Source organism: Perissodus microlepis, chromosome 19, assembly GCF_051167445.1.
Source record: "Perissodus microlepis isolate ML-2025 ecotype Zambia chromosome 19, ASM5116744v1, whole genome shotgun sequence".
NCBI classification, from domain to species: Eukaryota; Metazoa; Chordata; class Actinopteri; order Cichliformes; family Cichlidae; genus Perissodus; species Perissodus microlepis.
Window position 1 is genome coordinate 15,170,702 of NC_140479.1, and position 17,087 is coordinate 15,187,788.

Consider the following 17,087-nt stretch of genomic DNA (forward strand, 5'->3'; position numbering starts at 1 on the left):
ACACTCCTAGGCCAGGCAAGATCTAAAATCCCCCCCCCCCCCCCAGCTGGGCATGGTTTGAAAGGCTTCGAGATAGTAACTCTTGCTGGCTCTTCTTCATCGTCTCTGACTGTGAACATATAACATAGTTATTCCTCTCTGTACCATCAGTTTCTTTTTTTGTCTCCCCCTCAACTTCTGAGATGGGTTTTAAGCCTTCTTGCATGCCAGATGCATGGAGCCACAGCGCAGCAATCTGCAGAGCATCCAGACAGCAGTTTGGCTCGTCCTGCAAGGCTGTTTTTCCCGCTGTGCCTCCAAACTGAAGACGGCAGTAACCTGAATCTTATTCGATCTGCTCTGCCAGACCTTTATTCTCAGTTCTGGGTTTTGGATGGAAGGATGTAACAAATAAATGAAGCCAATATCAGATTATGGCATTGTCAGAAATGCACAGGGAAGCATCAGCTGTGGTTTAACTTTAGCTTGGTTTTCATTCGCGTTTTGTGGCTTTTTGGCCACATAGAGGCTTCTCTTGGATGTGCTTTGGGCTCAGTTTATACCACAAGGCCCTGTGTTTTTGTCTCTTTGGACCTCAGTTTCCTCAACGGCATTGTCAGAGTTCACCAAATTTTAATTAAGCGTGAATTATTTGTACTGATTTGCTTTGCATGTCTGAATCTACACATTTCTGTAATTTATTGGAACTAAAATTACAAACACAGCTAGGATTAAGCTTTTTTCCTGTTTCCCATGAACAGGAAAATGAGGAACAACTCAGCCTTTTATCATTTACCCTTGCGTATTCTTGAGCAAGGCACTCCTCTCCTGCACAGCTGTTCCTCCAGGGTGCCCTTTTAAATCAGAATGTGCTCTCTGTGAGCATGTCTGGTTAAATGCAATGTCCTAATCCATCACACATCAGGAAATCATCTGGGGGTCTGAGGAGGAGGAAAGTGCTGTATGACTGTTAGCAGCTCAGTTTTCCTGGAACAAAAAACTCTCTCCATCAGCACTTTCCTGCCCCACGAGCCAGCGTGAAGTGAAGGTAGGAGAAATACTTAGGATAGAGATGACAGTTTTTACCTGCCTAGGATCTACAGAGGCCCATTTCCATGTCAGCTCATCCAGACAGTATTTATTCTCATTACTGCAGGAGCTGCAAGCAGCAGTACAATTTTTCATGTTGTGGATTTGATTATAAAACAGAAAAACTACTTATTTTTTAACCATCTTTGTTAAACATTTTGGAGGAGATGCTGGAAAGATATTTTCCTAGACTCTATTTTTTTTTCATTGCAGTTTATCTGCCTGTTTCTGGGGTTTTGTGGGGACACGAGAGGCCCTGAGCTGGAGGCTGAGGCTTGAGAAACCGGTTGCAGTGTTGAAAACCGCCTTCCTGTGTCAAAGGCTCTGCCAGCACAGTCTGCCTTTCCTCTTTCGCCTAAACTCACCCTGCCTGTGTGTTTGGATATGGCAGGGGCTCGCACTCATGAGCTGGCTTGTTTCACTAAAAGGATTGTACTAATATGGAACTGGCAGAGAGGCAGGAAATCTTTTTTCTAAGTGAGGGTGATTAATGAAGTGGGAGAGAGGAGAGAGTGGGCAAAAAGGGGGAGGATGGGAGTAGAGGAAGAGGAGTGAGGGGAGGTGGTGGGTTTTTAAAGAAGAGGGAAATATGTGAGAGTTTTATGCCGTGAGAAAGGATTGTAGTTATTTAATTCAGTAGTGGGTAAAGCTCTTTGTAAGTGTTAATACTATTAATCATAGTCACTGCTTCAAAACCTGATTAATTCTTTAGTGCTTTTTTTAAATAAAAACAACAGTGGCTTACTCAGTCGCCTTTTAATTGAGTAATGTCATATGTCAGGATGAGTCTGCTAAAACAAGTTAATCTGTATCATCTATAATCAAGCTTCAGTCGAGCTGACCTTCATTAGATATTTAAAATTCCCAAATCAAATCAAATTATATTGGTAGATTTTTTTTCTTGTAAGTCTGTTAGGGATTTTTCTCCCATTTTCCAATATATGATCAGTATTATCATTTATTCCTGGTAGTTTGACAGGTTGAGGTCTACATATAAGTGAACCTATTAAATCCTTACAGCCACACAAAACAGCTTTGTAAAAAGCACTTTAAAGAATGGCAGTATGGTTGAAACAAAAGAAAAAGCTATTAAGTTTACAGAATTCTTTTATTTATTTGCTTATTTATTTATATAATACATTTTTCTTTTTGCCCCACTCCCTGCAGTTAAACTTGGTCAGTTTTATTCTTTTATTTATTCATCCGTATGTATTAACATTGCCCCAGATGTTCCCAGAAATGTCCAAACCCACAGAAATATGCATGTTTATTGACTTTAATAGTCCATTTTATTTTGGTTGCAGTGAGCTGTTATGCATAACAGCCACCAAGCAAATGCAAACAGTAACAAAACAAGTTTTACCAGTATATTAGCAGAATAACTTTAGCAAGAGTATCTGTGGGTAAGCAGCTGGCTTTGACATATCACAAATAAAAATTTCATGCAGTACATGTCTGTGAACTTCTATGTAACAGGTCTAGAGACTGGTTAGCAACCATCTGGCAAATGGTCACAAGGGAAAAGGAAGTACAACTCAAACCAGATATTAAGAATGTCCGCCTTCAAAGTAAAAGTTGCACCTTTTTAAATGTGTTGGTTGCAGCAGTAAGACTACATTTAATTTAAAGGTGAATTTTCTCTCTTTCTGCTTCGTTAGCATCTGCCAAACCGACATCTGCCATGCAAACTACATGCAACCTGCAAGCCATCACAAGAAAGTTTTCAGTATAGCACTCTTTGCAACCAATTTCATAGTAGTAACTACTAGCAACCATCTTTCCCTAGTGACCAGGAGTTACCATGAGGTTACCGACCGGCCTTTAGGGCTGCATGAATAGTAATCACAGCTACTGCATACAGATTTTTCCCTTGCAACCAGTGGTTGCTAGATGGTTGCTCACTGATCTCTAGCTGTATTTTACTAAAACCTGAGTCAGATTTCTTTCATTGGTGCTGGTGGTTAACAAAATACCCAGTGACATAAATTATTATAGAGTGTTTATAACCACTGAGTACAGGTTATCCAGGTTGAGTATCCTGTGGTATTAAAGGGTCCTGAACTGTGGATTCGGTGGTTGCCATGGGACAAACATTGCATGCAATGATGCTCACTGGCAGACTTCTCCGAAGTTGATGTGGAGCAGATTTCTCCCACTCTTGACCCCTGTTGTTTTTACAGCCTGCCTCAGTTCTGGGAGGCTGAGACCAGACAGAGAAAGAGAGAGAGAGCAGAGAATGGGGGAGGCCTCCAATTTTTACGACCCTCCAGTTCCTCCCACAGACACATTCAGCCCTTCAGTCATGCTTTCACTTTGCTCTGTTACACGTTATGATGCTGAAGCGGAAACAGACTGCGTTAAACGGCAGTAATGAGAACGATTTTGCACTGGCAGGACTCTGGAGCAGACATGTCAACAGCTTACAGAGATTCACAGCACATACTGTACTGACACAAACTGTACAAGGACCAAACAGTTGCACATGGAGTGTAGAGGAATAGTACGAGACACGCCACACCGTGGATTCATATAATGAGCAGTTTTTAATCGCTTTAGGTGCTTCACAGCTGCATGAGTTTTTGGTCAGTTTGCTGTATTGATGTGGGCAACTCTGTCCTTTTGTTGCAGATCCAAAAACAATGACACAGTTTTTTTTTTTTAAATCAGTGCCTGCTTTTCAACAATCAGACAGAGAGAAGTTGACGGTAGTAGAGACACAGAGTCTCAGTGAGCTACAGAGTTGAGATGATGGGCAAACATGGGCTTTCTTTAATATTGTTTTTTTAAAATAAAAGTAAGTCTTGAAGTTTTAAGTATATTATATTGATGTCACATCATATTGTGCCTGATGATACTGTGTAAGGTTTTTTTGACAATGCTACTCAACCTGCATCCTCCTCAGGCTATAAATATATATGTGCTAAGCACAGGGAAAGCCCTTCAGCCTCACTCTTAGGTAACTCTCAGAGGAGGTTTTCCTCTCTTAGCTCTTTTGGGAGTCCACCACGGCTATTAATTAAGTTGGGTTGGCAATCTTCTGCAAAGACGAGTTTGAGTCATATGGAAACTCATTGCACAGTTGTAGTGTCACTTTCATTCCCAAGGAGGAGCAATGGGGAAAACGCCACCTTTCCACTCTGTAGCAGTTGGTGCTGGACAAGCAACTATAACCTGGCTTGTTTTAAAACCAAGAATCCTTCAAAGTGGATCTTAAATCTGGTCTTCCAGGACAAAATGTTTTATTCCAGGAAAATAAATTATCATCCTAACAATTTATTGATGGAAAATTTGAAACAGATCAGATAGTATATCTTCATTTTTAACATTACAATAGAAAGACTTTTAGGTTGAGGACTGAACTGTGCTGGGTAATGTCGCTGGCAAGACCCACAAATGCGGTGACCTCAAGTGGATCTTGGGTCAACAAAATGTGCACATTTCTTTTATTAATTTTCTTTTTTGTAAGATTAGACTGACTATAGCTTTTCAGTTCAAAGCCATGCTTGGCTGTCTGCTCGTGCAGTAATCTGTCTCTCTGTGATCAGTGGAGCAGCAACTCTGAGCCCTGCCCTGCCAAGAGCCTCAGAACACCTGAAGGTGTCTGGGAGTGTAGTCCACAGCGCAGCCAGAGGGGGGTCATGTGATGGTGCAGGTGGCTGCCAGCCTGGACTGTGTGCTGTTGCCAAACTCCACAGTGACCCAGAGACTTAGAGAAACTGCAGGAGGGCCGGCTAATTCCTGTCAGGAGGAGGCCTGTCGTCCAACCCGAAGCAGCCAAACTTGCCCTCCTTCCAAGACATTTAACAAGCTAACATTCCTTCTGGGAACTTTTAGTCGTTTTCACAACTGTGCTCTTTGCAGCTTCACTTTGAGTGTTTTCAACACTCAGGTCTTCATAAACCTGCACTAATCACGAGTTTTAGGTAAAAACTCATTTTATTCTGCTCAGAGCATACAAAACACTCCACTTTGTACTTTTCACACCATTTCCTGTCTTTTTTGCTCTCCTTTAACATGAAGCTGTTTGCAGGTGGTTAGCAAAATTTCCTGATATAATTTAGATCGTCTTTCTGTTATTTTGAAGGTGTTTCACAAAGAGGAGGGAACAAAAGAGCTGGCACTTGTCAAGAATGACATCTTAGACAAAAAAGAGACAGAACATTGTAGGAATCTGAACCTGCAGAGCCAGCAAACACTCTTATCTTAATACTTTGATTAACTTGCACAGTGTTCACACAAGCTGCTGACACCACAGCTCTGCCTCGACTGTTTAAAACATTTGGAAAGCCCCTAAAGGGACTATTGATTAGAATTATTTCAAATATCTTAGTGCCTGTTGGAGCTTGACTTAAATCATGAGTAGTATTGCTGGAAAGTAGTATCTTCTGGGTTCAGGGAGTGTGCCTGCTGTTTGCACATAAATCTTCAGTGCTGGTCTTTTTCCGTCAGTCCTGCCCTTAGGGATGAAACACCATATAATCTGTCTGTTTCCCTTCACATCTTCTACAGTATCTACAGAGTTTCCTCCAGTTGTTTTTTTTTTTTTTTTTTTTTTGCTGGCTGAAACTCCACCACACGCCATCAACCTCGCACACATCTTAAACCCAGCTCTTCCACACTGTAGTTTATTGATAGCCGTGTAAACCTCACGCGACTCCATTTTTAAGCGTGATCTCATCGCGGAAGTTCCACAAGTGCTTCGAACCAGATCGCCAATGACTTTTAAGTGGCTTTTGTTCCCCAGCAGTGGAAAGCAAGCCAGTGAAAGACAGTGTTGGCTTTCATAAACGCCTGGCTCTGCTCCTGCAGGTCCTCCTTCAGCTCTCTGGAGGAAACACAGTGTCTGATCTGCGCACAGTGGATGCAATTAACCCGGGAACTCATAAAAAGGCGTTTTGCAGCAGGGTGCATAACGGGCCCAGTCCTCATGCCAGCTCCTGTTGGGCGGTTGAGGTCCTGCTCCAGATGGTTTCCATTAGCATGTTTGCATGCCAGCAATGCCAGACAATCCAAAGCTTGCTACACCTACTGTATGTATACAATGGTCCAGTGTGTGGAAGTTGAGTGAAGAAAATCCAGAAGTCAAGTTTGTCGGCACCACAGGAAAAGGTGAAAGTGTGGGAGCAGGGATTGCATCTGTCCATCAACAGATTTCCATTGATATGTAACTTTTAAAGGTCCCGATGTTGTGGTTTTTTAGTCCTTGTAGGAGAACTCCCTCATCCCTCATAAACTGTAAACGGAGCTGGCAGTGTTTCAGTATTTTGTTCACAGATATCCTAACCAGACATGATTTCCTGGCAGCTTTTCCCTGTGGATAGCAATGTTGGGCTAGACTGAAAAATGTCAGCATCTACTTCAAATTCTCAGAAAATGCACAAATTTTGTACAAACATTTGTAGTTCCCAAAAGATGAACCATGTTGATCCTCTTATTTTTTACCAAATTTGTGCCCTAAAGCTAACAGCATTCCTGTGAGCTGTTCTTTGTTTTACAGCTGATAATTCTGGTGCGCTCCTGTACCCACATTACTGTTATTTAATATGTCAGAGAAAGATTTAGTCCCATTATTTATGCCAAGTGCAATGAGCCAAAAATGCAGGATTTATGGCATTCACCATCCACTGTGCCCGTTACACTTACAGCAAAAAGGTTACAGTTCAAGACACAACAACAGTGTATACTTTGAAAGGGCAGATGAGGTCTGAAGGGAGGAAGAAGTGGTGTGTGATCTGGAAGGCTGAGAAAATGATGTTATAACCACCTAAGGAAAAAAAAAACACTTAATTAAATAAATCTGCTAATCCAAATAATCTGCTGCTGATGATATTGTCACCGTTGCTTGCTTGATTTTTTTGAACTAGTGCCAATATCATCAGATTGTAAAACTGAATAAGCCTGCAATACAATACAATGCAAACAAAGAAACTCTAGTTGCTTGATAAGTAAACTTGCCCCCTTTAAGAACCTGGTTGGCTCATGTTTGGTGTATATTTTGCAGCACATTAAATACACACATGTGACGGTGTTTTTATCTGATTTCTTTCCCCATCGTATAGACGTTTACAGCTTGGTGTAACTCTCACCTGAGGAAAGCAGGCACGCAGATTGAGAACATCGAAGAGGACTTCCGGGATGGACTGAAACTCATGCTGCTGCTGGAGGTCATCTCAGGTGAGGAAAAAAGCTCCTTGCTTAACAAGATTACCTGAATGAAAACAGCACTTGTTGATTTTTAGCTACCAGAATTCCCCTTACAGGACTAGTCCAAAATATATTTGTATAAAATGTATTTCTGACAGCTAAATCATAGTGTAGATAACACTCTCGTGTTTGTTTGAACTAAAGAAACACAATTTTAACAGCTTTATCTTCTATAATGTGTCTGGTTATGAGAGGAATTTAAATTAAGGCCTTCATATTTGATTATGCAGATGGAAACCAGAGCTGTAGGTCAATTTGAAGGTGGAGTTCAGAACGAAGTATTAAAATAACATTGTTTTTGTAAGATGTCATGCATTTTTGCTAATCAAAAAATATTTTTTTGTAATTGAAAATGTGTTTCTTGTCCAGGCGAACGCTTGGCCAAACCAGAGAGAGGCAAAATGAGAGTCCACAAGATTTCCAATGTTAACAAAGCCCTCGACTTTATCGCCAGCAAAGGAGTGAAGCTGGTTTCTATTGGAGCTGAAGGTGAGTGATGTCACATCAAAGCAAAGGTCAGACAGTTTCCACAAAACCCAGAATGACCTTCTCTGTAGTTAGTTTGCATTTCATGTTGTCACCTGTTGATTTTAATTAGGTCATCAGCCAAGTCAATAGCTACTGTTCTGTTGTAAATAGTTATGTATAATGTGGCCTCCGGCCCTCCCTCTCGCTTTCTCACCCGTTACCATGGCAGTGGCACAGGCTGCTGTGCGGTTTAATGAGATCCTTATTGCCGAGTGCTCGGGCGGAGCTTGTGCTTTGCAGTGCATTTTCTGAGAGTAGATCTTAGGATCAGCAATCCCCTCTGGGGCTGAGGCTGCTCATTGTTCAGCACAAATAACTTGGGGATGTCCATCCTCTTCCCGTCTGAGAGTAAACAAGTCTTTAGCAGAGTAAACACTCGACTTTCACTTTCTGTCTCTCTCACTCTCTCTGACTGTCTGTCCAGTCTTGGCCACATGCATAGTTTGCATACATGTGTTGCAACAAACAGGAAGCCTGTCAATGGCTGTAGATAATCTGAAAAAATCATATACTGTCAGATATTTTTTGGCTTACCGTTTAGTTTAGAGTGAAAGTAAACAGATATTTTGCAGAGTTCCTCAAAACGCTGAAAGATGGCTTTAAAAACTACCCAGAATTACTAAAGATAGTGTGCTGATTTTGCTGTTAACAGTTTAACATTTATGTTTCTGAACACATACTGCAATCCCTAGTTCACAGGTGTCGAACTCCAGGCCTTGAGGGCTGGTGTCCTGCAGGTTTTAGATGTGTCCTTGATCCAACACAGCTGATTTAAATGGCTAAATGACCTCCTCAACATGTCTTGAAGTTCTCCAGAGGCCTGGTAATGAACTAATCATTTGATTCAGGTGTGTTGACCCAGGGTGATATCTAAAACCTGCAGGACACCGGCCCTCGAGGCCTGGAGTTCGACACCCCTGCCCTAGTTCTTGAGTTGGAAACAGGTATTTCTATATATCGTCCAAGGCTGGGGGGAAATCCAGACCTCAAGGGTTGGTGTCCTGCAGGTTTTAGATCTCACCCTGGGTCAACACACCTGAATCAAATGATTAGTTCATTACCAGGCCTCTGGAGAACTTCAAGACATGTTGAGGAGGTCATTTAGCCATTTAAATCAGCTGTGATGGATCAAGGACACATCCAAAACCTGCAGGACACTGGCCATTAAGGCCTGGAGTCCCCTACCCCTGATATAGTCAGTGACTATAAATGTGTATCCCCCAACCTTTTGGCAAGTGGTTGCTGGGTAAGATCAGCTTCACCCAAAAATCTCCCTTTTTCCTGGAACTGTGAAAAAATGGGACAGAGAAAAGGAAATTGGAAAATTCAACTTCAGAGTAAAAGTTTTGCCTTACTGTTGGAATCAACTGGAGGGGAAACTTTTACTTTGAAGGTGTATGTTCTCTGTTTCTGCGGTAAACTACTGGTGACGACCGGCTAGCAACAAAGAAATCCCAAGGAGGAGTGCAGCACCATATATCTCTTTGTGACCTGTAGCAACCTCCAGCAGCCACTCACCTATCAGTGGGATTTTTTTCTGGTTGCCATATGGTTGCTGACTGGTCTTTAGGGCTGTGTGACTGAGGCCTAATGCAGTCAACTCAGCCACACAGCTCTGCCTATGATAACAGAAGTCCCACAAACCTGCATGTGCAAAGGGAGGTTAATCTTAAAGTGAGACAAGCGAAAATTTCTTCATCAAGGAACAATTAAAGGTAAATACAGGAATAAGGAATAATTTTAACTGTAAAAAGCACTCTTGTAGAGTCTGTTCTACTGAAAATAAACAAAACTAAAGCCTTAGAATTTAAGGTTAATAGATTCTCCTTCAATTTATAACTGTATTGACTAAAGATGTATTATATGTTTTAATGTTTTTGTGAAGTGTCCCTTTAATGAATATGATCCCTTGGACGGTGGCTAAGACGGGCATTACTGTCCCTCCCCAATGACTCCCTCCCTTAATAAGGTTAACCTCTGACCAGTCTTAACGCCTGCTGTTCAGAACCTCTAGTCTTTCCATCATAAGCCGGTCTCTGTCAGCGTCGTGCACAAATCTTGGAAGAACTCCTTAGCTTGAGAAGGTTTTAATGACAAAAGCTGAGCTGCAACGTAAAAAAAAAAAAAAAAAAAAGTCACAATTGTGCTTCATCTGCGTAAACATGGATTGAATGGAAAATTGATTTAACATATTTTTAATTCACAAGCTGTATAAATGTCAACTTTTTAAGTGGCTTATAGTATTATTTTATTTTAAAATATAGCAACTGAATAAGATTTTAGGTGAGTTTTGCAATTAGGGGGAATAATTAGTTACTCTGGTCCACCTCACATGAGCTCAAACTTGCGCCCATGAGGTAGATGAGTTTGACAGACCTGATCTGTAATGTCTAAAATATTAAAAAAAACTGGTTGTGTCATTTTTCCAGAGCTCGAGAGATATCAGTTATGTGTTCAGTGAGACCAGCAGTAGGAAAGTCAGAAATATTTGATTACAAACAAAGAACACCAGCGAATAATCACAACCGAGACAGAGCAGGTGCATTTTAAATTTAAATTAATTGAAATAACTTGAAATTAACTAGAGATTTTTTTTCTGCCCAGAGTAATAGTATAAAAACTCCTAAGCCAGACCAACATTCCAGACAGATTATCCGCCTGGAATCCCCTCCTAGCTGTGTTGGTGGGAAGTGACTAGTCGAAGGCTCAGGTCTTTGCGACTCCTCAGGGGGTTTGTTGTGGGTGAGGGATAAAAGATGGGGGGATGCAGTTTCAAATGGAATTAGAAGGATTTTTGTTCTTCCCCTGGTGGATCAGTCATGTTCATTAGAGCTAATCTCAACATGTATCTGCATGTGTCAGCCTGAAGCACCGAGCTCGACTTTTTCCTGCCTCCTAATTCAATCGCGGGCGTCTTTCGCACCGCTTTACATGCAGAGACATCTGACTGGCATCTCGCAGTCTAAGTTCGTCACATTCGAGCGGCCGTGCTCCAAGTCTTATTGGATTAGAGGCAGAAACAAATAATTATTGAAGGCGGGCAAACAGGGTGACCTGTTGAAGGGGATTTTCGTTATCAACAACACAGAGAGGGCTGGACACAGGCAGTTCATTCACAGCCTTCAGCTGCAGGCGCACAGCTGATTGACAGCTTAACAGGTCTTGCCTCAAATCACTGAATCATCACATGTTTCATTCATAAAGGCTTTGCTGCACACATATGGGAAATCATTAAAGTGGAGTTGAGTGTTTAGTTGACCTCTTGGTTATCTTGTTGTCAAATCTAAGCATTGAGATTAAAAGATTTTGAACACTGATATCTCAGCAAACAGCTGTTTTACTAAATAGGGATCAAAATATAGTGGAGTTCTTAGCAGCAAATGAGATCAGCCTCCCTGCGCGTGTGCTGTAACCTGAGCGTCTCCACTCTCTGTTTTGGTAGCTGGTTCGTGTGCAAGTGCATGTTAGGTTATGTGAGTCTGTTAAACTGCTGGCCTCACAAGCGTTCACTCAGTAGTTTAAATATAAGAAACTACTCCAAGTTGGGATGTCGGTGCCTTAGGATGACATCTAATTGCTGTGCTGTATTTTTAGCATCTTTAAAATATGATAATTTTAATGGAAATGTTTTCCAAACACCCAAAATACATATAAGTTTTGTTGCAACAACATTTACAGTAAATGCCTGTATCTATACAACACAGAATAGCCATATAGTCTTTTAAAAGCTGTTATAAGTAATCTTAACATCTAATATTACTGTACAAGTCTCACAGAGCAATATGATGGGTTTTTTTTTTTTTAATTTGTTTGTTTTTAAACGTGTCTGCGTTCCTGAGAGTTTCTTCTTTTATTTTTTTCCCCCTGTTGAAGGAGTTTTATTGAGTGTTTTTTAATCCACATCAAGGGACTAAGAATAGGTGCAGTGTGTAAAGCCTGATGTGGCAAAGTTTCAAAGTTTATGGCAATCCATTAAATAGATGAAACCAAAGGGCTTTGCCTTCTCCTTAGAGCCATGGACAAAATTGTCAGCTTTTAAACCTAAAAATTTAGTTTCTCTTTGCTTGAAAACCACCAAACAAGCCAGATGTGAGAAAAATATATTATAAGTGCCTGCACAATGCATCAGTCCTGAAATGTTACTGGTTTTCCCTCTTGCAGAGATCGTAGATGGCAATGCCAAGATGACCCTGGGAATGATCTGGACCATTATCCTCCGCTTTGCCATTCAAGACATTTCTGTGGAAGGTAGCAGTGTGTGTGTGTGTGTGTGTGTGTGTGTGTGTGTGTGTGTGTGTGTGTGTGGGAACATTTCCACACGCGTCTTATTCATTTGGTTTATTGAATAGAAGCCTAGCTCACTGTCTTCATTTGCAATTGAAAACACTTTTCATTGACACAGTGTCTCAGTGTTAAGACCTTTGTACTGAGCTTAAAAAAAGCTTTTTTTTTTTTTTTTTTTTTCAAGGTGGAAACGTTTGCGATGCGGTCCTGTCCATGGTTAACGTATATAATGCACTTACAGGATAATCCAATTTAAACGCCAGACGTTTGTAAAGTTGGCTTTGTGCGGCATTTCCACACTGTGTTTATTAGTGAACTTTGCTTTACTGGTTTGCTAAAAGAGGATGCTTGACACCATTTGGTATTGACTGGAAATAGGAAAGCATGAAACCTCCAAGCAGTCACACATGCTTTCCATTCTCTTCACCTCCACTTAATCCAGCACTAAACAGGGATTAGTGGAGAGTCGGTCAAAGTAAAAGCCCAAGAGTTCCTCCAACTTCACAATGATCCCTTCTCTCCAACCACAGAGACATCTGCCAAAGAGGGCCTCCTGCTGTGGTGCCAGAGGAAGACTGCGCCATACAAGAATGTTAACATCCAAAACTTTCACATCAGGTACGAGGCTGGAGAGGAGCACAAATTAAGCCACACAGATGGTTGTTTTACTCACATGCTAAGCTGCAGTTACAGTTAATCACATGAGATTGTGGAACCATAAACATAACTATCGGAGGCTCAAAATTTGATGTCAAACAGGGAAAATTAGACTAAAGAATGTGTACAAGCAGGGGTGCCTTCACCTCAGCTAAACACAGTTTTATCTAGGCTTAACCTCAGTGGAAAAATTTACCTTTTGTGCATTTTTGCTTTTGGCTGTTCATTGTTCTAATGCTCATTTATAAGCAAACCTTAAAATAAGATGAGGGGAAAAAGGAAAACAGCCCAGTTTGTTGCTTAGTGTTGGAAATATTTCTGACAATCAGGAGATACAGTAAGCAGATATTACCTGAGCAAAAGTTCAGAGCTGGATTACAGGAGGATGGTTAAATATCGTCCCGTCCACTCTGGGTTATGTTACCTTTGTCTTTGTCGTTTGTCTTTGTTTTGGAAACTCTGGGAAAAACAAATCTTTGCAAATGCACAAATCTCATCATGAAACGCTTAAACACCTCAGGCATGTTTTTGCTCGACTGGCAGGTGCACACACATATAAACAGAAGTGTATTTGTGTCACCTTGTGATCTAGATCTCTTCTAACACTATGAACTATGAATAACCTTAATGCAACACAGATTCTTAGGTTGCGTCCCAGCTGTGAGACAACCTCTCTAACAGGATGCTTCATCATGTGTTTAAATTCTGTATTTGGGTTTAGTCTTTGTTCGTGTTCGAGGACTTGCACTTTCAGGTATCCTGTTGCAACCAATTGTTGCCACCTATGCCAAAAAATTAAAGCGTAAGCCTCTTTCAGTGAAGTGTTTTTAAATTTTGGAAGTCCCCTACTGACACATGATACTTTCCTACTGGTAAGCTTTTTATGCATGAATCCTTCTACCCTCCAAATATCGGCAAAGGGCACTGCTTCAGTTAAAATGTGGTTTTCAGCTTGGCTGTTTCAGTGAGGTCTTTATGTGGAGTTAATTTTTTAAAACACCCGAATTACACAAACACATAATTTCATAAATAGCTCAGACTCAATGCAGATGAGAGCTGTTGCCTCAGACAGCGTTGATAGTGAACAGATCAGACTTGAAATAGCAGAGTGCACACCCTTAACCAGGAACAGACAGTAGACATCCTCGTAAAGTATACTGTGAAACGCAGGAAGTGGAAGTAATTATCCATAGACATGTTGCATGCAAATAATTAATCAAATTACAGCGACTAGCTGTAAGTTCTGAATGTGAAAATACAAGTGAGGATGCTACCCAGGCATCCCTATTTCAGGCCTGGCTGGGCCTGGATCCATGTCACAGAATGCCTCCATGTATGTTGAATTATTGAAAGAAGACCTCTGTGATCCTCAGATGTGGATGAAAGCTGAGATGAGAAGGTGGAGATGAGGTCATTTCAGGAGAATGGGATTGCCAGAGCAGAGTCCCGATCTTTGATGTGGTCTCACTGTGAGAGATGATAGCAGGGCTTTTGAGATGGAAGAGGAGGAAAGAGTACAGAGTTTGCTTTTTCTCTCTGAACGCTCGCATACTGCTGCTTCAGTTATAAGAAGCAATGAGCACCCTTGTAAAAACTCCTGTTGTGCGTTGCAGGCACTTTTTTATGGCGAATAATACATTAAGCATCCCATCTCACTAATTTGTTGTTTGGAGCCAGAAAGCACTAATAAACCTTCTCCAGCTTCCCCAGATTGATGATATTGTGAGGCTCCATCTCATCGTGCTGCATTTAGACCGACTGGTTTCAGCACCAAGGGCACCAATCAATGAGCCACAGAAGGCCAAGCTAAAAATATATTTCAGAGAAACAAAATCACGATCAAAATCAGATTTAGCTGCTATGCCTTGTATGGATTTTACAACCTGGGATCCAAAAATAATAGGATGCAATGACTTGGAAATCATTTAAAATCTAATATCTAATCTTAAAATCGCAAAATATCCACATGGTCGGCTTTTCTCCACATATTGGAGACACGAAAGGCTGGAAAAGTAGTGAAATATAAATAAGAGCAAAACAATTGACAATAGCTCAGTAATATGATACGGAATTATTTTTCAGATTACATCACGGTGCATGATAGTTTTAAATGATTGAGAATTATTTGTATACAAAGGCCTTCTTTGTGCTTAGGCTTACTTAGGTTGAAGGCAATGACGGTTTCCTTTATAAAGCACATTTTATTACACACAATCCTGATGTGCTGAACACAGAGGATTAAAGTCCTGTTTAGGTTAACGGTGCCTTAAGGCAGTGAAAATGGCAAAATATAATAAAACAAAAGAAAACCAAATAAAACAACACAAAAAACACCTGTGGAGTGTAAGCATGTGTGATCAAAGTTTGAAATTCCTTTTGAAAACCATAGACACCCCATGCTCTGGGTGAAAGAGGATCTGGCCATCTGGTGTCTTATGAACACATGGTTGAATTACCAGCATCTGGATGATATGGGAGTATATTAGTGCATATAACATGTTGATCATCAAATGGCCAAATGTTAACATTATTGCCAGTCTCATCAAAAGGGAAAGCATAGGCAGAGAATATCTGCATGAAGATTGTTGTACTGCATCGTTTAAATATGACAAAATGCAGTAAATGCTGAAGATGAATTATAAATAACTTTATATGAGTCACTAAAACCTGGCATTCTATTGTATTTATGCAGAAGAGAGCCAGTTGGTTTCTGCATACAATAAAAAGCGAACCACGTAACCTCTGTTAGTGAGTCGCAGTGAGATCGCTTGCCAAGACAATGGCTCTGGAAAATGAAAGAAAACCAGTACCAAGATATCATGTCTGTTCAGTGTACAAAAGTGTCTGAGCAGGAATATCTTTTTCTTTGAATGTGTTCCAGGCTCTGGCGCTCAAATTCCAACAGATATCAGAGTTTCAAACAGTTTCTCTTTTGAAAAGCACCAAAAGCCCCACCTTCTTGTCTCCTTTGGGTCCCGAACACACGTTGAACATCTGTCTCGTCTTAGTATGTCTTATTTCTTATTCTGTAACAAAAGCACAAAGGAAAATTTCATGGCAAAGGATAAAAAAAACGTTGAATTTCTTAAGAGCTATTGTTTGAGCACGTTTGGTGCAGAAGATAACGGTAAAATGGCACGTGGTGTTGGAATGATTCGGGGTTGACACAGAGCTGATTAAGGAGGACAGACTGATGGGGATGGTCTTGATTAAAGTTAAATTCCTGCCATTTTTCCTGATCACTCTTTCTCTGCCTCGTTCTCTCAGCTGGAAAGATGGTTTGGGGTTCTGCGCGCTCATTCATCGACACCGTCCAGAGCTCATTGACTATGGAAAATTGCGCAAGGTGAGTGTGCTGCTCAAAGGCAATGGAAACCCCGAACTGGAGCTGTAGACAGGAGTCACTGCGTTTCAGATGCCTCAAATAAACTCTGAAAATAAGACAAGGAAGTAACATGATTGTCTTCTGACCAATTAAAGAGAAACTCTAGCTGTACCTTCTGTACTGGTTGCCAGCCCCTGTAGCTAACTTTAATTACCATGCTTATATCTCCAATGATGATGTTAACTATTTCTATGGTGCAGTTAAAAGCAATGTAAAAGTCTTGATGATCTGCTGGTTGTTCCTGTTGCCAGGACGACCCCATGACCAACCTGAACACAGCCTTCGACGTGGCAGAGAAGTACCTGGACATCCCCAAGATGCTGGACGCAGAAGGTGAGCAGGCAGGGAGTCAAACTGTAAAATGACGTCACGAAGAGCAGATTTCTCGCCTCTCTTTGTTTAAAAGCAAAAATCTGCTGTCTCAGATGTTCTCTTCAGAAATCTGAAAGCTCTTTGAAGACCTCGGTGTCACCTTAACTCGATCTTTGTATATTGCATCACTTTATTTCAAGTTTCAACCACTCTAACTGCTTTAGTGTTTACAGCTGTGAGAGCTACTGTGCCTTCAGAAAAGAGTGGAGGACTGCAAAAAATACCACTTTTTCTGTCTATTTGTTGATTTTTTTTTTATTAATGACATTCTGCTTTGACTTTAAATGACAAACTTTTCAACAAGTGCGCGTTATCCTGATTCCTGAGAGGGTATATTTTGGCCTTAGCATTCACTTGTGCAGCTGTGCAAACAATGGGAGACTATTTTCTACTAAATGTAAATATTCAGTTCTTTCTCTACAAATAAATTAAGCCTTACTGACGTCATCCTGTATCTTCAAGTATGGTTTGCTCACCAAGTAGTTTTTAGATGTGAAAACTGGAGGTTTTCTGTTAAGAGATGTAGCTAAAGCCCATAAGCGCATCTGGTCCATACCACTGATTTTGTTTTCGTTCTAAATATTATTTA

The 17,087-nt window shown here is 40.8% G+C and overlaps 1 protein-coding gene across 7 annotated transcripts in view; it reads left to right on the forward strand.

Moving 5' to 3' along the window:
• The window catches only part of actn1 (actinin, alpha 1), a 56,704-nt gene that overhangs the window by 22,241 nt on the left and 17,376 nt on the right, over positions 1-17,087 (forward strand). For all 7 annotated transcript variants that reach the window (XM_084914555.1, XM_084914556.1, XM_084914557.1 and 4 more), the window contains exons 2-7: positions 7,128-7,242; positions 7,642-7,761; positions 11,962-12,048; positions 12,615-12,702; positions 16,009-16,087; positions 16,378-16,459. In XM_084914555.1, the coding sequence (XP_084770681.1) occupies positions 7,128-7,242; positions 7,642-7,761; positions 11,962-12,048; positions 12,615-12,702; positions 16,009-16,087; positions 16,378-16,459 (571 nt within the window). The remainder of the gene's footprint in view (positions 1-7,127; positions 7,243-7,641; positions 7,762-11,961; positions 12,049-12,614; positions 12,703-16,008; positions 16,088-16,377; positions 16,460-17,087) is intronic.